The sequence below is a fragment of the Acinonyx jubatus genome, chromosome X, assembly GCF_027475565.1.
Source record: "Acinonyx jubatus isolate Ajub_Pintada_27869175 chromosome X, VMU_Ajub_asm_v1.0, whole genome shotgun sequence".
In the NCBI taxonomy this organism is placed as follows: Eukaryota; Metazoa; Chordata; class Mammalia; order Carnivora; family Felidae; genus Acinonyx; species Acinonyx jubatus.
This window is the reverse complement of record NC_069389.1, coordinates 41,480,641-41,505,144: the sequence shown is the minus strand read 5'-3', so window position 1 is coordinate 41,505,144 and position 24,504 is coordinate 41,480,641. Positions and strand designations below refer to the sequence as shown.

The 24,504-nt window shown below is 46.4% G+C and overlaps 2 protein-coding genes across 6 annotated transcripts; both read right to left on the bottom strand.

The window, feature by feature from the left end:
* Nucleotides 1-229: 229 nt before the first annotated feature.
* Nucleotides 230-3,848, bottom strand: RBM3 (RNA binding motif protein 3). Of its 4 annotated transcripts, none has more exons than XM_015087957.3 (7): nucleotides 3,687-3,848; nucleotides 2,978-3,097; nucleotides 2,617-2,723; nucleotides 1,868-1,973; nucleotides 1,666-1,771; nucleotides 1,148-1,233; nucleotides 230-816 (listed from the first exon to the last, which is right to left on the bottom strand). In XM_015087957.3, the coding sequence occupies exons 2-6, from the start codon at nucleotides 3,078-3,080 to the stop codon at nucleotides 1,173-1,175; spliced, it is 483 nt and encodes a 160-aa protein (XP_014943443.2). In that variant the 5' UTR covers nucleotides 3,081-3,097; nucleotides 3,687-3,848; the 3' UTR covers nucleotides 230-816; nucleotides 1,148-1,172. The 4 variants fall into 4 exon arrangements, with proteins under 4 accessions (XP_014943443.2, XP_026909844.1, XP_026909845.1 ...); XM_027054043.2 differs by having other exon boundaries at nucleotides 1,152-1,233; XM_027054044.2 differs by having other exon boundaries at nucleotides 1,148-1,230.
* Nucleotides 3,849-9,232: 5,384 nt separating this feature from the next.
* Nucleotides 9,233-23,820, bottom strand: TBC1D25 (TBC1 domain family member 25). Of its 2 annotated transcripts, XM_027054041.2 has the most exons (6): nucleotides 23,576-23,820; nucleotides 21,450-21,559; nucleotides 20,339-20,493; nucleotides 11,405-11,532; nucleotides 11,106-11,294; nucleotides 9,233-10,830 (listed from the first exon to the last, which is right to left on the bottom strand). In XM_027054041.2, exons 1-6 carry the CDS (start codon nucleotides 23,693-23,695, stop codon nucleotides 9,469-9,471), a joined length of 2,064 nt encoding a protein of 687 aa, XP_026909842.1. In that variant the 5' UTR covers nucleotides 23,696-23,820; the 3' UTR covers nucleotides 9,233-9,468. The 2 variants fall into 2 exon arrangements, with proteins under 2 accessions (XP_026909842.1, XP_026909843.1); XM_027054042.2 differs by lacking the exons at nucleotides 21,450-21,559; nucleotides 23,576-23,820 and adding an exon at nucleotides 13,457-13,566 and having other exon boundaries at nucleotides 20,339-20,354.
* Between the last annotated feature and the right edge of the window lie 684 nt (nucleotides 23,821-24,504).

The following is a 24,504-nucleotide window of genomic DNA, read 5'->3' as shown; positions in this document are numbered from 1 at the left end:
GATGCAAACCCAAGCAGTCTGATTCCCAAGCTGACAGTATTCAAAACAATGGGAAGAGGTCATCTCAGGGACCCACCCCCACACTTCATGTATATATATCCCAACCAAACTCAAGAGACTCTTTTGGCAACCACTGCTTACCCCCCAACTAAATTCCTTCCTGAAAGCCTCCCCTCTTGATCTCCTAAGTTTGAAAACTAGGTTGAACAAAGAAAAAGCACTATCAGTATCAGTTTGTTTTCACATTTCAACTTTTTAATCAGCTCTGTGAAAGACATCCTAAATGCTAAGTGAAACACAAGAGTATTTTTTCTTCCAGTATTAAAGAAAAGGACATTCACAAGTTCTAAGAAACTTCTGTGTATCAGGGTGGTGACCTTGAATAAAAACAAAAAAACCCCAAATCACCTCTAATCATGTTCTTGCAGCTGCATTTAGAAATTGCTTCCTAATCACGATAAACATCGTATACAGGTTTTTTAAATGTCCCTAAATGCACATCATTTGGAAAAAAAAAAAGTGACCAAACATTTTTTGCCATAGCCCATAATCCTGAGAGCCCAAACTAAAAAACTGGTAAAAAGAAAAATACTCAGACTCTACAAATGTCCCAAGACTTGTCTTTAAATGGGAGGAAAAACTTTAAAAGACATATGGAACTTTCTAAAAGGTCTTTGTAACAAGCTACCTTGGGAGCTCAATTCAAAAATAGAAGTTGATGTACTAAACAGATTTTTCAGTGCAGCTCCAAAAATCTTTATAAATACAGCCATTTGGAAGGATGATCCTGGATCAGAAGTTTTATTCCTTGTGTATCTGAGAACAGTAAGAAGGGGGAGAATTGTAATGTTGGGAAGGCACAGGCAAACATGCTCACCTCCCAGGGTTGACAAGGAGTGCTGAAGGCTGGACAACAGCAATACCGCTTCATCTCCTCCATGCCCAGCAAGTGTAGATTATAGGGGAGACAAGTTTTTAGACACGCCCCACCCCCAGCAGACTAGCCCTGACAAGGCACCTGAGAACAAAGAGGCCTAGGAATGGTGTCAGGTGGGACAGGTGAAGAATGTGCAGGCAGAAGGGGAGTGAACAAACAGGACAGGGCTGGTGGACAGAGGTCTGCTCAGTGGCAACATATAAGCCTCACCTACATTAGGTGCACATGCCTCATCTCAGTTGTCATAATTGTCTCTGTAATTTCCTCCTGAGTAGCGGTCATAACCGCCCTGGCTTCTGGGAAAAAACACACGTCAGCATTAACAAGAATGTATTATATACACCTTGATATTAACAATCGTACTTATTTACATATCCTGTCATTTTTTGACGTATTATAACATACGCTTCAGTGTGTAAAATGGGATATATTCAAGCACATGAATACTGTACAGAAATCACATAATTACGTGTAGGATACTTACAGCATAAATGCAATATACACAACTAACAAATGATACGTGTTATGTACATTATGTCTACGCCATCTTACAATTAATGCGCTATACAGAACCCAGAACGTGTTAAATTTCACATTTATACTTTCATTGCATTTTGTAGAAACAAATGCTAGTTAACATTAAAATGGGCACGTATGAACTCTCAGGCAGCTGAGCTCTTAAGAAGGAAGCAGTGCCACCAGAGTACCCCAGTCCCTTGGCTACCCACCTGCCACCATAGTCTCTGGACCTTCCATATCCATATCCATATCCATACCCATATCCTCCAGGTCGACTGTCGTATCTGCCACTCCCATAGCCCTGGTCCCCACCACCTACAGCAGATCAAGAAAAAGTTAAAAGGCAGTTGTCCAGACAGAGGTCACTAACAAGTGGCTCCCTCCCATACCCAAACTTACCACTGCACCTACCTCTAGAGTAGCCGCGACCACGCCCATGGGCCCCAAAGGCACCCCCTCTAGCTCCCCTGGCCGACTTGCCCGCGTGATCCACACGGATCTGGCGACCATCCAGAGACTAGGTGTGGGGAGACACAAGGAGGATGGATTGGTGGTCAGACAGGACAGTGGTAAGGGAAGAATGGGTAGGGCAGGTGGGCAAAAGAGCCCAGAAACTCCTGCTGGGCACCAGGTTCTGGGTGCCATGTTCCAGAACAAGCTCCTTTGACCACAATGGCTTTATCAGGAGCTATAGAACCCCACAAAATGACCTGAATCCACCGTGTTCCCCCTGCTACTACTTACATCTTGACTGAACTCAGGCCGAGTTCTCCTCCCCACTCCTATAAGCTGCCCCACTATTAGGGCTAGACAGACACCTCTCTTGGTTTGAGACTTCAGAGTCCATCCCAGAAGACTCACGAGGTCCTCTCCGGGCCAGGCCCGCAGGTCTGCAGACTCTACTACCTAAGCCCAGGGCAGGTCAACCATCCACAGGTGGCTTCTCGGCCTCATGCAGGACCAGTCGTCGCCTCCCAGGCAGCCCGGCTCTGTCTGCCGCTGCCCTCCACCCCCTAGAACAGAAGGCAGTCACGCTCCTGTGAGTGGGCACTGCGGGGTTTGGTGGCCGCGCTGCCCCTAGCAGACACAGAAGGAAAAACAGAAAGAATGCTGGAAGTGGCAGATGGGGGCAGGGCCCCTATGCAGGCAGGAGGCCTCACCTCTCCATTCATGGCTCTCATGGCATCTGAGGCATGCTCTGGGTTGGTGAAGGTGATGAAACCAAAACCCCGGGATCGCTGAGTCTCCCGGTCTTTGACAACGACCACTGGGGGAAAGGAGAGAGAATGTGGGTAAAAAGAAATGAAAGCGACAAAAGACCATCGGGTAGACAATGTACATCTCCCACCAATCTTCAATTGAAAACTATGGAATTCCTGTAAAACTACACCTTAGGCCTAGCAACAGGAAAAGCAAAATGTAAAAGCCTAGGGTCCTGATTTTTCTTATATTTCTTGAAATGCAAGGCTCCCAAGACTTTCACAAATACCCCACTCATCACGCATCTGGCTCATGTCTCACCTTCAGAAATAGGACCGAAGCTGCTGAAGTGGTCTTCCAGAGCCTGCTCATCAGTGTTGAAATTGAGCCCTCCCACGAAAAGCTTCCCTTCTTCAGAAGACATGGCAGTCAATTCGGGTACTACGGGGAATATGAAAAAAAGGTGGGAGAAACCGTGGACATGGGAAGAAAAAAACTGAAAATAAGAAAGAACGGGGAAAAAAAGGGGGCAATAAAAAGTAGACAGTAAACAAGAGGCAACTAGAGAGAGAACACGAGCAGAAAAGGCGGGAATCCGCGGTATTGGACCAGGCAAGCGGCCATTTGCGGGCCGCCTTCGCGCATGCCCAGACCACCCTCCACCACCACGCCCGTCATTTTGTCCCGTTGCGCAGGCCCACAACATCCCCGCGTTCCCTCAGTGCCCGGAGAACAAGATGGCGCCGGTCACGTGGGGGAAGAGGAGCCCACAAACTTGACTGTCGCGCGGCCACTGCCGCCACAGACGTCGCCAACCCCTCCCAGCATTCCTCGCACTCGGATATAGCACACCAGCCTCCCACCAACAGCAAAGTTTCACTCCTGAGCACGGGACCCGCCCACTCGGGAGAAGCCCAAGCCTACGTGTCAGAAGCCGCTGCTCTCCCCACTCGTGCACCTCGCTCCTAGCCGGCACAGCAAACATCAGTGAGGCGAGGAGCAGGTAGCCCGCAAGACATGCACCGCTTACCTGCAAGTTAAGCAAACAGACCAGAAGAACAGCTACCGCCACGAAGAAGAGAGACTGGGAAGACTGCCGCGCGGGAAGACGCTTGATAAAGCCTACGTAGCGAGTACGTCACGGAACGTCCCCCGCGCGCACGAGCGTGCATGTTCATTGGCTGAAGCCAGCAAGGGCGGGGTAAAGGGGGGGTTGCGAAGGGTAAGGGGGTGTGGAAAGGGGTGGGAGGAAGGTACGGCAGAGCAAACGGACCAATATCCTCAGCACGCTTCCGGGCTTGGAGGCAAGCTTCCTGTAATTGATGCGCCCTGCGGTCCACATCCCTTCACTGGTCCAGCGGTCTCCATCCCTTTTGCGCTCGGACCTTTCGCTTATACCCCTTTCCGTCCGTGACATCACCCTCGCTATCCTTGACCTGATTTTCCCCCTTGGTTCCGACGTGTCCTCGCCATCTCAATCGTCTTCCTGAAGGGCCCTGACGACATAATTACCATCTTCAGATAACTTCCTTCACCTCTCAGTCCTCTCATATACCTGAAGGGCCCGATGTTTTATCCCTCACTGTCCCTGCCGTTCTAACCCTTCACAGTCCTTAACGTCAGACCCTGCGATTTCTCAGTGTCTAATCCTGATCCCTATTTTTACTTCTTTGTACCCAACAGCTAGCTGCCTGTCGTGGGATCCTTTTTCCTGGCGTCATTACTTCTCATTTCTGACTTGAGCCCTCCTCCTTATCTGACAGCTTCCTGAAGCCAGTCTCTTGATTTCCCTGGCAGTAGACTGCCTGCGATACCTTCTACAAAACAGGATGCTCCAATCTTCAGAGGGAATAAATCCCAATCCACAGAACCATTTTTGCTATCACTCAGGGTTCCCGAGCCCTTGATCCACAGAAAGGACTTTCACAGTACACAGTGGAATTATCTAAAGCAGAGGCTGAGCTCACTGCTCATGATTTGGTCTTTTCCAGCCTTCAGGGTGTCTGAGCTCTGCATCAAGGAGGACCGGGTTAGTCTGCTCTCAGAAACTAAATTTCTTATCCATAGAATGAACCCCTTCTGAGGGTCAGCCCTCCCAACACAGACTAGATTTGTTAACTTTCAGATTACGGTATGGTACACATCCACAAAATGGACTTGTCTGGCTTTTGCCATATCCAGACCTCCTATGCCCGGGATGGATATGAATAGATTTCACATTGTCCACATATATAATGGCCTTAGATAGCCCTCAGAGAATCTGAGCCCCCATGAAAAAAGAAGTACTTGTTTGCCTTTCAAAGTGTCTGATCTCTGATCATATTCTTACAGTTCATGACACATCCTCCTTGTTGTTCCATGCAAACCCCTCATTTTATTTATTCTTTTAATCCTGCACCCAACTGTTGTTCTCTTCCTCCCACAAGTAATCATTTTATTGGACTTAAAGTGTATATTTTTCAACTTCTCTTTCCTGATAAAAGTATTGAAAGCTATAGGTTTCTCTTATTAACTGATTTTGCTGTGTGCTACAATTCTTTTTTTCGGGTAGTGTTATATTATTTAGCTGTAAATATTTCTTTTTTAACATTTTATTTATTTATATTTTTAAGTAAGCTCTACGCCCAACGTGGGGCTTGAACTCTCAATGCCAAGATCAAGAGTTTCATGCTCTACTGACTGAGCCAGCCAGGTGCCCCTAGTTGTAATTTTTTTTTTTTGAGAGAAAGAGTGTGGGCACGCGGGGGGGTGGGGAGGGGCAGAGGGAGAGAGAGAATCTTAAGCAAGCTCCATGCCCAGTGCAGAGCCCAACAAGGGCTCCATCTCACAACTGTGAGATCATGACATGATGAGCTGAAATCCAGACTCAGATGCTTAACTGACTAAGCCACTCCGGAGCCCCTGTAAACATTTCTAAGGTTTCTTTATGATTTCTTCTTTCATCCAAGGGTTATTTAATAATGTTTGTTTCCAAAACTGGGGGCTTTTTTTTTTTTTTAGCTTTTTGATGTTTCTAACTTTATTGTATTATGGTCAGAGATAATGCTTAATATTGATACTTTTGAACTCATTGAACTTTTCTTTGTGCCCTATCGTGGTCTATTTTTGTAATTGTTAAGTATAAGCATAAAAGGAGTCTTCTCCGTTTGTTAAGTGGTGGGTTATACAGGAATGTGTTTTTATAGGGGCACCTGGGTGGCTCAGTCGGTTGAGCATCCGACTTCAGCTCAGGTCATGATCTCAAGCCCCATATCGGGCTCACAGCCTGCTTCAGATCCTCTGTCCCCTTCTCTCTGCCCCTTCCCTGCTTGGGCTCTCCCAAAAATAAATGAATATTTTAAAAAAAGAAAGAAAAGGAATGTGTTTTATATATATGTAATGATTATATATTGAGCTTAAAAATGTATTGTTCAGCACTCTTTAGGAGTATATGTGTTTGTGGTAGACGTATCTTCCTTGTCAATCAGTCTATGTCCTTCTCTTTTGTGATCTTAAATTGTATTGTTAGCTATTGGGATGGTTATCCCAGCTTTCTTTGGGTTATTAGTCTGCCGTATCCTTTCTTCATCCTTTCATTTTCAACATTTCTTAATCTTTGTGTATGTTGTTGGACCTTTTTTTTTTTTAATCCAATGAGTGTCTGTGTTCTAAATATTTGTGTTATTGCTATTATATTAAAACTTCTGACATCCCATTTCATATTCTCCATTTACAGTATTTTTCTGTTCCTTTTTTCCTATCATACTCATACCTAATATTTTCTTTGGGTCCTTTTTATATCACTTGTTCTGGTTTTATTTTTTCTTTTAAAAAATTTAAAAAATTTGAGAGAGAGAGAGAGAGAGAGAGAGAGAGAGCGCATGAGCAGAGGAGGGGCAGAGAGAGATGGAAACACAGAATCCGAAGCAGGTTCCAGGCTCTGAGATGTCAGCACAGAGCTGGACATGGGGCTTGAACCCATGAACCCAGAGATCATGACCTGAGCCTAAGGTCGGATGCTTAACCAACTGAGCCCCCCAGGCGCCCCACTTGTTCTGGTTTTATATTCTAATATTGTCTCTTATTTATTGTACTTAAAATTCTTCATGTCTGTCCCAGTACTTCTGCTTCAGATATTATATGTCATCCAGTATGGTAGCCAGCCTCTAATATAGCCCCCAGTGATCCCTGCCTGATGGTATTCACATCCTGTGTAGTTCCCTCCAATGTTGTACCAGGGTTGGTCTGAGTGACCAAGAAAATACAGCAGAAGTGATGGTATGTCATTTCTGAGGTTAGGTTATAGTAGCCACTACAGTTCTGTCTTGGTCGTGGTCTCTTGCCCACGTGTTGTGAGGAGCTGCATGGAGAAGCTCAGGTGGTGAAAGACTGAAGCCCCCTGCCACAGCCTCGTGAGTGGGCTACATTGGAAGTGGGTCATCCAGCCATGTCACGCATTCGGCTGACTGCAGTTTGGGCTGACAATTTGACTGAAGCCTCAAATGAGACCCTGAGTCAAAACCACCCAGCTGAGTGGCTCCCAGATTCCGGACACTCAGAAAATGAGAAAATAAATGTTTGTTTTAAGCTGTGAAGTTTTGGGGGTAATTTGTTATATGTCAATGGCTAACAAATACATCCAGTTTATTGTTCTCTGGAGGCAGTTATGCTACCCTGGTGTCTAGTTGCTTTGGTGGTGAGCTCGCGTTCTCCTGATGTAAGTGGCTGTTCTGGCATATACAGCATATTGAGGGAAGGCTGAAGGCCAGATTCAACTCTGCTCAGTCACCTGGAGTGAGTCAAGTGGTGTCCCTTCTAGCACACCACTTGACAATTCCTCTGAGAGGTTTCATCTTTAAACCCCAAGAGGAGCCCATCTCCCTAGGTGTCACCACCAGCCCTGGTGTCTGAAGGGGGGCGGGTGGAGGGGTGATTGCCTCTGGCTGCTCATTTCTTCCCCTCAACAGGGTTCTTGCTGCCCTGATGGTAGCTCCCCAGTCAACTGTAAGTGGTTTGGATGATGTCTGCAATGAGGGGCATATAAGAGCCTTCCCAACACAACATGGGGGAGAGGTAAGAGCCAGAATTTAAACCTATCCCATATTTGCTGCCTGCAGCCATCGCCACTCAAAACATAGTCCATTTAGAGACAGCCTTCCATTTTCCCATAGGTCTTCATAGCTGTGCTGTGGTTTCTGGAACTCATGTTTCCCTCTAGTTACTCCAGGGTTGCTTTCAGGCAAGGGAGTCAGTGGCTTGTGCTGTTTGCCACCTTGGCAGGGACGAGAAACCCCAAGTGTCCTCAGGGACTAATAGAGGTTTCTGCCGTTCAGGGTATCCGAGCTGCCTATTCACAGAAAGGACCTCTCTGACCCTCAGAGGTCCCAAGCTTCTATACACAAAATTGACTTGTTTGACCCCTCAAATATCTGAGCTCATTACTCACAGAATGCACCCAAAGGGTATCAGCTGGTGACTGACAAAGGGGACATTTCAGGTCCTCAGAGGGCCAGATGCTCAATCTTGGATAGCCCTTGGATGGCATATGTCTGAGCACCTTATCTGCACTTGGGAGTACCCTAGACACAGAATGGTCTTGTCCTGTTTTTCCGGTGCCTGAGCCCTCATCAGAGTAATGGTCAGCTTCCCCTCCAAATACCGGGTCATGATGGGAACCTTTTAAGGGTGATCTCCAGCTTTATATGGCATTCTTGAGGGAGACAGATGAGAGGATGGCTGCCCCAATGCCTCTCATCTCAGCCTAGTGCAGCAACTTCTGGCCAGGACCTGAAGGAACCCAGTTGCCTAACCTATCATTTGCCATGTCCTTTGGGGAGGACAGCAACTGGCCTACAGAAGAATCCACCTTCTGAGAAAGTAAGTGGGGGAAAGGGCCTTCTTTTGATCATTATCTTCTCAAATAAGTGGGTGACTTCTTTTAGGGCCTGAGTTTTATCAGTGCTTGATTTGTGTGCCAACAGAAGTGGGAGAGAGAAAGCTGAGGAGTGGTTTCTATTGCTAACTTGTTAAGACAGGCCCTCGTGAGCTGGAAACCCAATTTAGGGCTTAGAGCCCGAGGCATGGCAAGGCCACAGTCCCTCAGGCTGGTCCCAAAGCAAGTGACAAGAATAGCCTCAGCCCCCTGCCCAGGACTGCCAGCAGTAAGACTCACAGGGGAGGGTCTGGATCCTAGAGATGGTGACATGTGGAATGGCAGAAGTGGCTGGCCCAACATTTCTAAGTAGCCTATACCGTCCAGTCTGTGTGATGAGTCTTGCCCTTTTGGAGTCAGGAACTAACTCTCTCATCCCTCATTTGGGGCCTGTCCTGAAAACATACATTCACAGCCATAATCCAGTCGCTCCCAGGCAGACAGATGTACCACAAAACAGCCTCAGGCCATCTCCAGGCAGTCCTTGACCTGGGCTCTCCTTTGAGAACCAAGCCTCAGCACCCACTCTCCTGCCACTGGGGGAGCAGGAACCACCCTCCACCAAGTGAAGTTATTTCAGCTCCATCAGGTTAAGAGCCCCTGGGGACTCCATCTATAACAAAAACCAGGGAGAGGGCGGAGAAATACACAAGACCACAGCAACGTTCATGTGTGCAAAGTATAGTTGTTAAAAATGAAACAACATAAACTGAGAAAAGAGGCCGTGGCCTCCACAGGGCAGTGCCAAAGCATAGTCCCATACTCTCAGACCTGGGGAGAGAGGACCCTGCACTCCAACAGGTCAAGGGCTGACAGGCAGGGAGGTGGCGTCTTATGTGTAGGCCCTCATGGCAAAGAACAGAGACCAGGTGGGGCTGATGGTAGGCTGCAAGCAACCTGATCAAGATGGGGCTGTGGCCTCGGCCCCCTCCTCTGAGTCCCACACCTCTGACTGCAGGTAATCAGCGAAGAGAGACTTGGCCCGGCGAAGGACACGCCCCAGGTGGTGTTTTCGCACGAGGCGGTCAAAGTGCATGGCCAGCTCATTGTAATCTAGCCCGTTGCGCATGATGTGGTCGCGGTGCTCCAGCAGGATGGCGAGGCAGAGGAAGAGCATGAATGGGTTCCCCCGACCAAACTCCTGGGGTGGGGGCAGGCCCAGTGGGGGTGGGGGTGGCAGGGACTTCCCAGGTTCTTGTGGGGAGCCCAACTCTGGCATCAAGGGGGATCCTGCAGCCACATCACCAGCAGGAGAGGCCTCTTGGGTGGATGGTGGAGATGAGGAGGATGGGGAATCAGGGTGGGAAGAGGAGGAGAGCAGTGGGTCTGAGGAGTTCAATAAGGGCTCGGAGAGGGACTTAGAGCTGATAAGGGCAGCTGGGTGGGGCAGCTGGACCCGAGGGTCCCTCCTGGAGCCCGTGTTATCCCTGAGTTGCTGAAGGTCATCCAGACTGGCTTGTCTCAGGAGACGCCCCCCACCACCAGGCCCCTGGCTGGTCGTGACCAAGTGGTCAACAGCATCTTCAAAAGCACTGCTTCCTCCACCAGCAGGCCTCAGCATGTGCCTCTGTCGCATGGGCCTTCCCCTGTGGCCACTGAAGCCAGTGTCTGCCACTTGACTGGGGGGTCCGACGAGCTCTACTTCATGTTCAGGAGGATCAGGTGGCAGCGAACTCCAGGTGACCTCAAGCATGCGGAGGGCATCATCAAAGGCGAACTCACGCTTCAGTTCAAGCAACAACCAGCGGTAACAGAAGAACAGGTCATCAGCACCAGCTTCTTGTAGGTACTGATAAAAGTCAGGGTCAGCGTGTCGCAGCAGCAGCTTAAGGTGGGCGAACTTGGTGGCCATGGCTCGGCCGTCAGGATGGAAGTTCGCGGCCAGGCGCTTCATGATGCCACAAAAGCAGACGAAGGCATGGCCTTCATGGTCCATGACGGCGAGGATGGGCGAGGCAAGGTCGCTCATGCCCTGGCAGTAGGACACCTGTGGGTGGGTAACGGCATAGGTGGTGAGCAAGTCGTGCAGTGCCCGCAGGTGCGGGCCATCCTCAGGCCCCGCATAGTAGGGGTGGGCCCGGTCCGTACGCAGCACATCCTTGAGGACTGTGCTGCGGATGAATTCCAAGTCCTCAGGGCTTGCTCGCTGTGCCCACTCGCTCTTGAGCTGTTCATACTCGCGACTCTTGCGTTTCATGTAGTCCATCCGCTCGCGGCCTGTCAGCCCATCTGGGTACACATTCAACAGGTACCGCCACACCACCTGGCCAGGGACAAAAGGGATAAGGCTGAGGTTCTACAAACGAGCCACCACATCCCAGTGTATATCCAATACCATCCACCCTGTGGCCTTGGGGCCTTTGTCTTCCTTCAGAAAAGTCTGCCTTCCCACCTCTGCCTCTAGCCCTCCTGAAGGAGAGCTTGCTGCTCTGGAACATGTCCATGCCATCCCATGATGGCGTGGTCCGCTGCATGTGTCTCATGTGTTGTTCACGACTGCATGAGTGATGGATCTGATGAGTGACCGAGGCGGCTCACCTTTCGCAGGGAGGGTTCAACACCACCGTGATAGATCCGCAGGCGTAACTCCTCGGGGCGGGAGAGCTGGCCCTCGTGGTTCAGGTATGTGTGAAACTCAGCATCGCTCAGGGGTGGCTTGAAGGGCTTGACATCTTCCCCATATGACCAGCTAAGCACCTGTTGGACCTTAGACAAGGTGCGGCCCACCTGTGAAGGAAGGAGGGGGAAAGGCCACCTGTCAGCTGGGCAGGTGCCAAACAGCATGCTCAGAGTCTGGGGCGCCAGCTACAGCTGGCCACAGGGGTCCCTGAAACCACCTGAGAGAGGATAGACTGCGTGAAGGGCAGGGCAGCTGTCGTCAGCGATGACCGTTTCTCAGCCAGCAGCACATCAGAACCAATGACATCCTTGGGGCTGATTATGTCCCAGTCTTCCAGCAGCGGGCCTAGGCACACAGAATGACACAATATGAGAATGGGGGTCAGAGTCCCAGACCGCAGGGCTGGGTTCCTCTCCTACTACAGCCAGGCTACCCACGGGGCAATGAATGACTCCCACCTTCTCTTCCCATGTCATCCAAATCAGGCGAAAATTAAACCATGAATAATTCTTTTGTGGTAACGGTCTCACAAAATGGCTGGGTAGACTCTAAGCAATATTTTAATGTATGAAGTCATAGTTATTGAGCACTTACTGTGTGCCAGGCACTGTGACAAGGGCTTAAGTTTAATAGAAATAATAAGAACACTAGATAACATTACCAGTTCCATGGTGCTAAGTGCCAGGAAGTATTCTGAGCCCTTTGCAAATATTGACTCATTTAACATTCACATCCATAGTCTCTAAGTTAGGCACCATTATTATCATGATTCTTTCTATGAGGGAACAGGCACAATCAATAGAAGATAGTTACCCAAGGCCTCACAGCTAGTGAGTGAAAGAACTGAAATTTGAAGCCCAGGCCCAAAGCTCAAGAGCCCAAACTGTTTTTTTTTTAAATGCTTATTTATTTATTTTGAGAGAGAGCACGTGAGCAAGGGGGGGGCGGAGAGAGGGAGAGAGAAAGAGAGACAGAGAGACAGAGAATCCCAAGCAGGCTCTGCTCTGCCAGTGCAGAGCCTGTCATGGGGCTCGAACCCACAAACGTGAGATCATGACCTGAGCCAAAATCAAGAGTCAGACCCCTAACTAACTGAGCCACTCAGGTACCCCAAGAGCCCAAACTCTTTTTAAAAAATGTTTAGTTATTTTTGAGAGGGAGAGTGAGTGAGCGAGCATGGGAGGAGGAGAGAGAGAAAGATAGGAAGACACAGAATCTGAAGCAGGCTCCAGGCTCTGAGCTGTCAGCACAGAGCCGGATGCGGGGCTCAAACTCACAAACTGCAAGATCATGACCTGGGCCCAAGGCGGACGTTTAACCAACTGAGCCACCCGGGTGCCCCCAAACTCTTAATCGTCTATTCACAGTAGCCTTCACCCCACAATCGGTAGAGATTACCATGATCATTCTCATTTTGTAGATGGTGACAAAAAAGGTTGGAATGGTAATTGGCCAAGACTTGACAGCCAGGAAACGGTACGGCTAGATCTGAATCTTGTTTACCGGACTCCAGAGCCCAGACAGATTTTAGAGAAAGTATTTGTGTCTTAGAGGAAATAGCGCTATACTGGCTCTCTCCAGTTTTGACCCTTGGAATATCAATAGAAATTTGTCTCTTTCCTCTCTTCTTTACTTCCCCTCACATCCTGTCTTCCTACCACAAATGTGATGTGGTGGCTGAAGTGGCAGTGGCCACATGAAGGGAAGTTTGAGAAACTTAAGAGATGTCAGCCCTGGAACCACAGAGCTGCTAAACTCACAACAGCAATGTCAAACTCTATAAACTCTACAATATGAAATCTTACAATACTTGATACAATATCAAACTCTACAATATGAAGCAAATCAACTTTGGTTTGTTTAAGCCATTGTAATTTGCAGGCAAATGCTGTCCCTAAGCAGCATGTCCATGGAGTCCACTGTGCCTTCTGCCACACAGCTGAGGGAGGAGCAAACTCGAGGCCCTATTTGGATGTCACTGCCTCTCCCTGGATGTCTCATAGAGCACTGAAAACCTAAGGGATCCAAAAAGAGAACCCAAGATCCACTTGCGACACGACCTCCTCCTCTGCTCCTCATGTGAATAGACAGTGTCTCTATCTGTTCATCTGCTTGAGCCAGAAACCTGAGAGACATCCCTGCAGCCTCCCACTCTCAACTCCCAGGGCCAAACTGTCAGTAAGTCCTGTGGCTTCTGCCCGCAGAACATACTTAAATTCCACCTCTTCTCTCATCTTGGCTTTGTAGCCTGAACCACCACATCTCTCACCTGAAACTCCCTCTTTGTTCCTCTCCACTCTCTCCCAACAGCTGCCAGAGTGGTCTTTCCAAGGCATGAAAACACTTAACAGGTAAAATGATGAAGGTCAAACCAATGATCTGAAAGACCAAATATTAAAAAAAAAGAAAGAAAAAGAAAAACAAGGGGCACCTGGGTGGCTCAGTCAGTTAAGCATCCGACTCTTGGTTTCAGTTTAGGTCATGATCTCATGGTTCGTGGGTTCGAGCCCCAGCATCGGGCTATGCGCTGGCAGCACAGAGCCTGCTTGGGATTCTCTCTTTGCCCCCCTCACTACCCCTTCTCTGTTCGTTCACTCTCTCTCTCAAAATAAATAAACATTTTTTTTTAATGTAAGACAAAACAGACGAACCCCTTCAAGGTGCAGAGCTCAAGCTTGACGATTTGGGTAAAAAAAGTAGAGATACCTGGAGGACTAAGATGCAAATAGTTCTGTTCCTCAACTCTGGAAGCAAGAAGACAGTGGCCTGTGGCACCCATGGAGCGCTGAGAAGAAACGCTTGAGATGCATGGGCCCCCCACCCAGGCAAGACAGCACATATCAATCAAGGCCAAAGAAAGACATTTTTGGTCAGAGGAGTACATGTAACCTGTGCACCTTATTGGAGAATAAGAAGTTCTCTAAGCAAATGACTACTGAATAACTTCAGGGGATCAAAGTGGGGGAAGGCAAAAGGGAGAGTAAATAGTGACAGGCCACAAGTTTTTAATATGTATAGTGAAACGTGAAATGACAAAGATACCACTGATGAGGGAAACAAAGGCAATAGAAAATGTAGCTTCAATTAAATCTCCTTACAGCTTGCAGCCCACTGATAGATATCTGAAACATGCAGGGTGACCCTGTCCAAGGAACTCATGGATGCCTTACTTCCTTCATGTTTTTGTCGAATTAAAGACTAAAAGTAACCTTATGTTAACAGCAGCTAGCCCCTCAAGGTCCTAAAAGCTTTACTTTCAAATTCCTTAGAGACTTACACTATCCCTAACTCCCATTAACTTAAAAGTGTATAGTCAGTCACTTCTCACAACCCCAGCGCAGCTCTTTCTGCCCATGGGTCCTGTCCCTGTGCTTTAGCAAAATCCCCTTTTTGCACTAAAGACGTCTCACGAATTTTTAGCCGTTCACTCAAGAACCCCATCGCAATGATTGGGAGTTTGTAATATTAAGTGTTACATTAGGATTCCTGGGACACAAGTGACCTACTATAAAGAAAATATAATGATAGCCTAGAATTTAAAAAGAAATTACTGGGGCGCCTAGGTGGCTCACTTGGTTGAGCATCTGACTTCAGCTCAGGTCATGATCTCATTCATGGTTCATGGGTTCGAGTCCGTCTCGGGCTCTGTGCTGACAGCTCAGAGCCTGGAGCCTGCTTCAAATTTTGTCTCCATCTCTCTGCCGCTCCCCTGCTCGCACTCTGTCTCTCTCTCAAATATAAAATAAAACATAAAAAAAATTATAAAAAGAAATTACTAACTAACCGAAACCCAGAGGTTAAAAGTTAGGGAAAAGAGGAAAAATAAGAATTAAAAGTGTCCCAAAGCTTCCATTTCAAGGGCCTGTGAGGGTGGGAGAGACTGGAGGGGAAAAGATTTCACTGTCAATTGTGTAAAAAAAGCATAAATCCTGCTATGGGGTTTCTATGAGAGACATACCTGAAACTAAATGATAGAGGAAGGCTGAAAATTGAAGAAATCTAAAGGTATATGTGGTAAACACTAACAAACAGAAAGGAAGTGCAGCCATGTGAATGTCAGAAAAAGCACTGTTCAAGACCAAACATATTACAGGAAAAGAGAGAGATATCCTATATTGACCAAAAAAAGAAAGAAAGAACCCATTAATAGAATGAGCAAAGGATTTCTATGAGCACAAACTTATCCCGTGGTAAAGCCTGATCTGAACTGCCATGAGACTATATATAGTCTTTATGTAATCTACTAAGTGGGAATGCGCACACATTTCCCTGAAGAAGCATCCAAGTGTTTCATTATGGGGTGCTGTTCCAGGCTCTGCTTGTGGTATTACATAATATATGGTATGCGTACTACATTTTCTTATAAACTTGTCAAACTTCCCAAACCCTGAATTAATATACAAATTCTGTGCAATGCCAATCAGAAGCCTAACAGGGTTTTTCCTGGAATTGGATACAATTATTTTAAGGATCATATGAAAGAATTCACATTTTTTAAGAATAGTTAAGAAAAAGAAGAGCCAAAAAAAAGCACAGTGGGAAGATGGCAATGCTTGCCTTATCAAAATTAACCACAAAACCAATGTGATAAAAATATGGTGTTAGCACAGCAATATAAAAATGGAGCCAGTTAGTAGAATGTGATAGAAAGCCCAGAAATAAATCCAAGTACACATGAGAATTCAGTGTATGATAAAAGTGTCATTTCAAATCAGTGTAAAAAAGGTGTATCTTTAATAAATGATACTGGCATAATTAACTGTTTATCTGGCATTTTTTAAGAGCTAAGTGTACTTACCACAGTGTTCACAGAGTAGAGATTTATATGCAAAAAATGAAAATAATGAGCAGGGGCACCTGGGTGGCTCAGTTGGTTGCATGACTTCAGCTCAGATCATGATCTCACGGTTCATAGGTTCAAGCCCTGTGTTGGGCTCTGTGCTAACAGCTCAGAGGCTAGAGCCTGCTTCAGATTCTGTGTCTCCCTCTCTCTCTGCCCCTCCCCTGCTCGTGCTGTGTCTCTCTCTCTCTCAAAAATGAATAAACATTAAAAAAAATTTTAAAGAAAATAATAAGCATATAAGAATAAAATGTAGGAGAATATTTGTATAAGCTTGTGGATGGGGAAGATGTTCCAAAGAGGAGATACTCAGAAATCATACAGGTGTGTGTGTGCATATATATATCTCCACTGTTATTCAACATAGTGTTGGAAATCCTAGCCTCAGCAATCAGAAAACACAAAGAAATAAAAGGCATCCAAATCAGCAAGGAGGAAGTCAAACTTTCACTCTTCGCAGACAACGTGATACTCTATGTGGAAAACCCAAATGACTCCACCAAAAAACTGCTAGAGCTGATTCATGAATTCAGCAAAGTCGCAGGACATAAAATCAATGTACAGAAATTGGTTGCATTTCTATACACCAATAATGAAGCAGCAGAAACAAAAATCAAGGAATCAATCCCATTTACAACTGCACCAAAAACCATGAAATACCCAAGAAGAACCTTAAACAAAGAGGTGAAAAATCTATACACTGAGAACTATAGAAAGCTTATGAAAGAAATTGAAGAAGACACAAAAAAATAGAAAACCATTCCATGTTCATGGATTAGAAAAACAAATATTGTTAAAATGTCAATACTACTCAAAGCAATATACATACTCAATGCAAACCCTATCAAAATAACACCAGCATTCTTCACAGAGCTAGAATAAACAATCCCAAAATTTCTAAGGAATCAGAAAAGACCCCCAAAAAGCCAAAGCAATCCTGAAAAAGAAAACCAAAGCTGGAGGCATCACAATTCAAGACTCCAAATTATATTATCAAGCTGTAATCATCAAGACAGTATGGTACTGGCACAAAAACAGACACATAGATCACTGCAACCTAGAAATGGACCCACAAACGTATGGCCAACTAATCTTTGATAAAGCAGGAAAGAATATCCAGGAAAAAAGATAGTCTCTTGGGGGCACCTGCTGGCTCAGTTGGTTAAGCATCCCAGTTCGGCTCAGGTCACGATCTCACAGTTGGTGAGTCGGAGCCCCGCATCAGGTTCTGTGCTGATAGCTCAGAGCCTGGAACCTGCTTCGGATTCTGTGTCTCCCTTTCTCTCTGCTCCCTCTCAAAAATAAATAAAACATAAAAAAAATAAAAGAGAAAAAGACAGTCTCTTCAGCAAATGGTGTTAGGAAAACTGGACAGCAGCAACATGCAGAAGAATGAACCTGGACCACTTTCTTACACCATACACAAAAATAAACTCAAAATGGATGAAAGACCTAAATGTAAGACAGGAAGCCATCAAAATCCTATAGAAAACAGGCAACAGCCCCTTTGACCTTGGCCGCAGCAACTTCTTACCTGACATGTGTCCAGAGTCAAGGGAAACAAAAGCAAAAATGAACTATTGGGATCTCATCAAGATAAAAAGCTTCTGCACAGCAAAGGAAACAATCAGCAAAACTAAAAGGCAACCGATGGAATGGGAGAAGATATTTGCAAACAACATCAGATAAAGGGTTAGTATCCAAAATCTATAAAGAATTTATCAAACTCAACACCCAAAAAACAAATAATCCAGTGAAGAAATGGGCAAAAGACATGAATAGACACTTTTCCAAAGAAGACATCCAGATGGGGGCGCTTGGGTGACTCAGCTGGTTAAGCGTCAGACTTTGGCTTAGGTCATGATCTCATGGTTCACGGATTGAAGCCCCTGTCAGGCTCTGTGCTGACAGCTCAGAGCCTGGAGCCTGCTTTGGATTCTGTGTCTCCCTCTCTCTCTGCCCCTCCCCTGCTGGTGCTGTGTCTCTCTCAGTCTCTCAAGGACAAAAAAACGTTAAAAAAAAAAAAGGATATCCAGATGGCTAACAGACACATGAAAAGATGCTCAACATCACTCATCATCAGGGGAATACAAATCAAAACCACAACGAGATACCACCTCACACCTGTCACAATGGCTAATATTAACAACTCAGTCAACAACAGATGTTGGCGAGGATGTGGAGAAAGGCTAACCCTTTTGCACTGCTAGTGGGAATGCAAACTGGTGCAACCACTCTGGAAAACAGTATGGCGGTTCCTCAAAAAATTAAAAATAGAACTACCCTATGACCCAGCAATGGCCCTACTAGGTATTTATCCAAAGGATATAGGAGTGCTGATTTGAAGGGGCACATGCACCCCAATGTTTATAGCAGCACTATTGACAAAGCCAAAGTATGGAAAGAGCCCAAATGTCCACTGACTGATAAATGGATAAAGAAGATGTGGTATGTGTGTATATATATGTATATATACACACATGTATATACATACACATACATATATGTATACACACACACACACACACAACACACCATAGAATATTACTCAGTGGTCAAAACGAATGAAATCTTGCCATTTGCAACAATGTGGATGGAACTAGAGTGTATTATGCTAAGCAAAATCAGTCAGAGAAAGATATCATATGAATTCACTCATATGTGGAATTTAAGAAACAAAACAGATGAACATAAGGGAAGGGAAGCAAAAATAAGATAAAAACAGAGAGGGACACAAACCTTAAGAGACTCTTAAATACAGAGAATAAACTGAGGGTTGCTGGAGGGAAGGTGAATGGGGGGATGGACTAAAATGGGTGATGGGTATTCAGGAAGGTGCTTGTTGGGATGGGCACTGGGTGTTATATGTAAGTGATGAATCACCAAATTCTATTCCTGAAATCATTATTACACTATATGTTAACTAACTTGTATTTAAATTAAAGATAAAAATAAATAAAAATAAAAGAAGTTCTTGTCTCTGGCTACCTTTTTCCATTTGTCTCTCTGCCCATCTCTGTCATTATCTTTCTCTCTGACTCTAGTTTTTTTCTCTCTCTCTCTGCCTCTCTTCTTTTCAAGGCTGCCAATCTTAACAAGCCCATAATTTCACAGAATCAAATGGTTAAGAACAAGGACTCTGGAGCTAGTTTAGCCACCACCTGGGTTCAAATCCTGCTCCTCCACTTACTGTCTGTGTGACATGTACAAGTCCTATCCCTTCTCTGAGCCTCATCTATAACATAGGGATAACCATCATGCCTACCCTGTAGGATTGTTTTGACAATCTAATGAATATTATGGGTGTAGAATGGTCCTAAGTGTTTGACACATGTTAGCTATTTGTGTTAGTATGACGTTAGTAATACCTTGGTCATCCCAAATGGGCATGTGAATTTTCTGAGGCTTCCACTCCACAACTTTTTATTAAAAAAATTTCAATCTACAATAAAGTTAGAAAGATGAATACATTGAACACCTATATGCCCTTCATCTAGCTCCCCTGTTCACATTTTTGCCACATTTGCTTCATCTCGCTCTCTCCATATAGATACTTTTTTTTTTTTTTTTTTGCTGAATTATTGACAGACATCATGACACTTTATCTCTTAATAGTTAACGGTGTTTTTACCAAGGACATTTTCCTTTGGCAGCCACGATACCATTACCATACCCAGGACATTTAATATTGATACAATATTAGCATCCAATATATGGTTTGTAATTAAGTTTTTGGGTCCCTGTCTTAATTTATCTGTGTGCTCCCAGGAACCAACACAGGCAAGAATCAGGGAACAAATATAAGAAGAGATGAAGTGGCTGAGAGATCAAGGCAATGATGAATGAGTGAGCAAGTGTGCAAACAAATGAGTATGAGTCAGGATGAATGAATAAATACAACCATCATTATTATAATCAGTATTGTTATATTTATGTGTTATTATAACGGAAACATACAATACTACACCTCTATTGTTATACTGCATTATATAATTATAACCTATATCACTAGGTTATATAACAGTAAATATAATATAATTATGGTTGTTAGAGGTAATATTTTTTGAGCTTTCACTACGCAACCATGCAGTGTTCCATGATTTTCCCTGTTTAATCCTCACGATGGCCCTAAGATACCATTTTTTCTACTTTACAGATAAAGAAATTGAGGCCTAGTGGCCAAATCAGCATTTGGACCTAATATACCTTGTTTCCAAGCCCACTGTGAGGGACTGTACTGTAAGGGGTGGAGTCATCCTTTAGGGAAAGGGTGGGTCCCAGAGCAGTGCCCCCAGGGTGCCAGATACTCACTGTCCTCAGTGGGCCGAATGTCTACACGCAGCTGCAGGTAAGGTTTGGAGGCTGTGGCGAAGGCTGTGCTGAGGTCCCAGTCAGACAGGAGTGAGAGGTAAGTTTCCTGCCCGAGCCGATCCCGGCCTAGGTAGCTGATGCCAAAGTTCTTCTTCCTGGATAGAGGAAGTATGGCAGCTCTCAAGTGCCCCAGTGCCCCCAGGGACAGTTTCCACAAGATGCCAGGGAAGACCGAGACAATGCTGAACAACTATCAAGTGTTGGGTACTGTGCCAAAGACTGTGGGCAGCTTGAGATCAGATTGATTATCTCTACTTTGTTACACAAACCCAGAAGCAGATACACACCTGCTTGAATCTAGAGGGCACACTGAAAAAGAATATTGGTCCCCTCTAGGGAGGGTAACAGGGTAGTTCAGGGAAAGAGGTGGGAAGAAAGCAGCCTTTCTACTGCATAAAAAATAAAGCAATCTGTATGTTTATTTTTCACAACAAAAAATGTTTATGCAAAAAAGTCAAACAACAACTAAGAATTTGTTCTTCACTTACACTTGTGCAACCATGCAATGAAGTATGTTGTGTGATAACTAAGGTAACCATGGACACAGCCTAGGTATTCAACACTTTTGTACTCTTTGAATTTGCTACCATGTGCACGTATTCCTCCAAAATAACAACCACAACAAAATAACCATCACATTACACCTGTCCCCAAGAGACACCACTTTTCATGTATCAGGTTGGCAAATTTTCCAATGTTTCCTAGCAACCAATGTTTTTGAGGAAAACAGGCATTTTATATGCTGCTGGTGAGATTGTAAATCAGTAAAAAAAAAAAAAAAAAAAAACCTGTCTGGAGAGCATTTTGGAAACATCCATTGAATTTTTAAAAAGCATACACCCTCTAACCCAGAAATACTACTGCTAGGAATTTATCCTGAGTACATTTCCCCAAATATTCCCAGATAGGCAAAAGTGGCAGTTCACTGGGGGAGTGTTTGTAATAATAAAACAAACAAACAAAATCCCTACCAAACAACAACTTAAAAGCCAAACAACCACTGTTGAGGTGGGTGGCCTAATGGTTGGTCCCCCAGCATCCCATAACTCACCCATTTAAGTCAAAGGCTCGGATGAGGATGTGCTGTAAGACATCGAGCGAGGTGATCTGGGGGTCGACAGCGAAAGAGCGGAACTCGGGTGGCAAGAAGTTCTCACACTTCTGGGGAGAGAAGACACAGGGTAGGCCACCAGGGTCTACATCACCACGATGAAGTGGAGTGAGGGATAGGAGGCAAGGTCATACAAGTTGGGGGAGGGGCAGATGGAGGCAGATGTTCTGGGCCATGGTGAGGGCTTTGGTTTTTGCCTTGGAGGGTCCTGTGCAGAGGAAGGATGTGATCTGACTTAGGATTTAACAGGATCCTCTGGATGCTCTTGGAGGAACAGACTGTTGGAGGCAAGGGAGAAAGCAGCAGTCTAGTGAGGACGAGGCTACTGCAATAGTCCAGACACCCAATCCTTCTTTTTTAAAAAATGTTTATTTATTTTTGAGAGAGAGGGGTGGGCAGAAAGAGACGGGTACAGAGGATCCGAAGCGGGCTCTGTGCTGACGGCAGACAGCCCAATGAGGGGCTCGAACTCGCGAACCACGAGATCATGAACTGAGCCGAAGTTGGATGCTTAACCAACTGAGCCACCCAGGCGCCCCCACCCAATCCTTCCTCTGTGTCCCCCCAATGGTTGTCAGGATCACCATGTCCAGTCTGGCCTCCATTTTTTTTTTCAACGTTTATTTATTTTTGGGACAGAGAGAGACAGAGCATGAACGGGGGAGGAGCAGAGAGAGAGGGAGACACAGAATCGGAAACAGGCTCCAGGCTCCAGGCTCTGAGCCATCAGCCCAGAGCCTGATGCAGGGCTCGAACTCATGGACCCACGAGATCGTGACCTGGCTGAAGTCGGACGCTTAACCGACTGCGCCACCCAGGCGCCCCAAGTCTGGCCTCCATTAAATCAATACTCCATGCTGCACCAATTTGGCACATCTATCGACAATACTCCCCTGCTTAAATCTCTTCAAAGGCAATCTGAGGGTCCCCAGAAGGCGGGTCTATAGGACCCTAGCCAGCCTCTCTTCAGACAGCTTTTTTGAACTTCACACTCTGGTACTACCAAATGGCTGGAAGTTACTTTGAATACATCCTGGCTCCAGGACTTTGCTTGTGCTGATTCCCCTATCTGGAAAGTCCTTCCTGCTTTCTTCAACTGGCTCACTCACAGCTCAGGTATCAACTCTTCTGAATTCCCAAACCTCTACCTTAGAGCTTCCTGTATTACCCTGAGGTGATCTGTTTACTTCTTTCCAGAATCTACCTTCTTCTCATCAACACCAATGCCACCACCCTAGTCCCAGCCACTATCACCACTTGCTGGAACTATCGCAACAGCTTTCTTGGAATACATGCCAGAGGCCCTTCACAATCTGCCCCTCTTTTAATTCTTTGCTTTACCCCCCTACCCACTCTTGACCTTGCCCTCTCGCTCCAGAAATATGGGAACCTAAGGGAACATACCAAGCTCATCCCCACCTCCCAGCCTTTGCCCTTGCTGTTCTCTCTGCTTCCATTCTTCCTCCGGTATGCACATAGCTGATTCCTTTTTTATTTGGGTCTCTGCTTCTTCAATATCTCTGTAGGGACTTCCCGGTACAACCTTGGCTAAAGTAACTCCCTAGTTCAGAGGCTTTTTCGTTATTTCCTCATGGCGTTCACCAGTGTCCAAAGCATCTCATTTATTTAGCTGTTTGTCTTACCGACAAGCGTGTCAGCTCATCCAGGGTGGGGACACGCAAGAAAAGTGTAGTCTTAACACATATGTTAACTGACTTCAGCACCTCCTTTTCAGACACCAGCAGCTCCCCCTCATTCCTCAGGGCCTCACTTCTTAACTATTAGGGCCCCTCCCCCAGCTCTAGAGCCCCTCCCCTCTACCCATAATCTCCACCCATCCATTTCTGAGGCCCCTACCCCTCCATTTTCTCAGGCCCTGCCCAGCACTCCCAGGTCCTGCCTCCCCCCCGCCCCACCCCCGTCCCCACCACTGTCATTCCGCCCTCAAGCCTCGCCCCTCAGGTAACACCCCAGATCTTGGGTCCCGCCCTCCAACCTAGGGCAGTCACCGCCTTCCCCTCCTGTGGACACCCCAGTCGGGCTGGCCGACCAGCTGTCAGCCTCACCTTGACTCGGACCCGTACCACCTCTCGCTCCTCCTCCTCAGCCGACGCCGCCTGGGCTCCCCCACCAGGTGGGGGCGCTCCAGAGCCGACCAAGTCCGAGGATCCTGAGGCCGACGCCATCCCGCCGCCACCCGTCTCAGGGCGACGGTTGACCGTTGCCCCCTACTCTCGTGAACACTCTAGAGTGCAGGCGCCCGCGGCCCCACCTTGCGCCTGAGCGCAGGCGCAGAGGGCGCCGTGCGACCCTGCCCCCCCCACTGCCCCTCCCACCTGGCACAGTGTGGAGACGGCCTCTACGCATGCGCATAGGATGCCGTTGCCAGGTATCCCGCCCCCAAAGCCGAGTGTATTGCCTCACTTCAGCCAGTGCGCAGGCGCTTACTGAGGTCCCACCTCCCCTCGTCTGCGGTTTGGTTGTCTGGGCACTTTACTTCCGGATTCAACTACTTGTGTTACAGTAACCACCCATTCAGGCGAGAGGCGTGGGCGGGGAAAGGAAGCTGCTGCGCTTGGCGTCAAGACCCCCGCGTCCCGCCCCTAGTCGCCTCCCCCTTCTGCATAGCAGATGATGTCATCTATTTCAAATGCCTGTGGCCCTCGCTTCAAAAGAGTCTGCTGAACGGAAAAACAATCCTTTTTCCAGAATCTTTTAAGAATAGTTTACTTTGTGAAAATTCGTGGAGCGTGACTTTTACAGTTTCTGCCTGCATAATGTATTTCAATAAATAACTTACCAAAAAAAAAAAAAAGCGATTTTTATGCTCTCTGGAGGTCCTGGTTTTTTGTTTGCCTTCGTTTTACTTAATCCTCACAACACGTTGAGGTCAGTCCTGTTATTAAATAACATTGTATGTCCACTAAATATCAGCTGAATGATTGAACATATTTTAGATTCTTCGAATCACAATATGCATGAAGGCATGCTTCTC

Excerpts from the sequence above, each read along its gene's own strand:
- RBM3 (XM_015087957.3), bottom strand. The coding sequence starts at position 3,080 with ATGTCTTCTGAAGAAGGGAAGCTTTTCGTGGGAGGGCTCAATTTCAAC. Across the intron at positions 1,772-1,867 it reads TGGTCGCGGCTACTCTAGAG|GTGGTGGGGACCAGGGCTAT; the intron begins GTAGGTGCAGTG and ends GATCTGCTGTAG. Across the intron at positions 1,234-1,665 it reads TCCAGAGACTATGGTGGCAG|AAGCCAGGGCGGTTATGACC; the intron begins GTGGGTAGCCAA and ends GTTTTTTCCCAG.
- TBC1D25 (XM_027054041.2), bottom strand. The coding sequence starts at position 23,695 with ATGGCGTCGGCCTCAGGATCCTCGGACTTGGTCGGCTCTGGAGCGCCC. Across the intron at positions 11,295-11,404 it reads CGCAGTCTATCCTCTCTCAG|GTGGGCCGCACCTTGTCTAA; the intron begins GTGGTTTCAGGG and ends CTTCCTTCACAG. Across the intron at positions 10,831-11,105 it reads TTGAACCCTCCCTGCGAAAG|GTGGTGTGGCGGTACCTGTT; the intron begins GTGAGCCGCCTC and ends GTCCCTGGCCAG.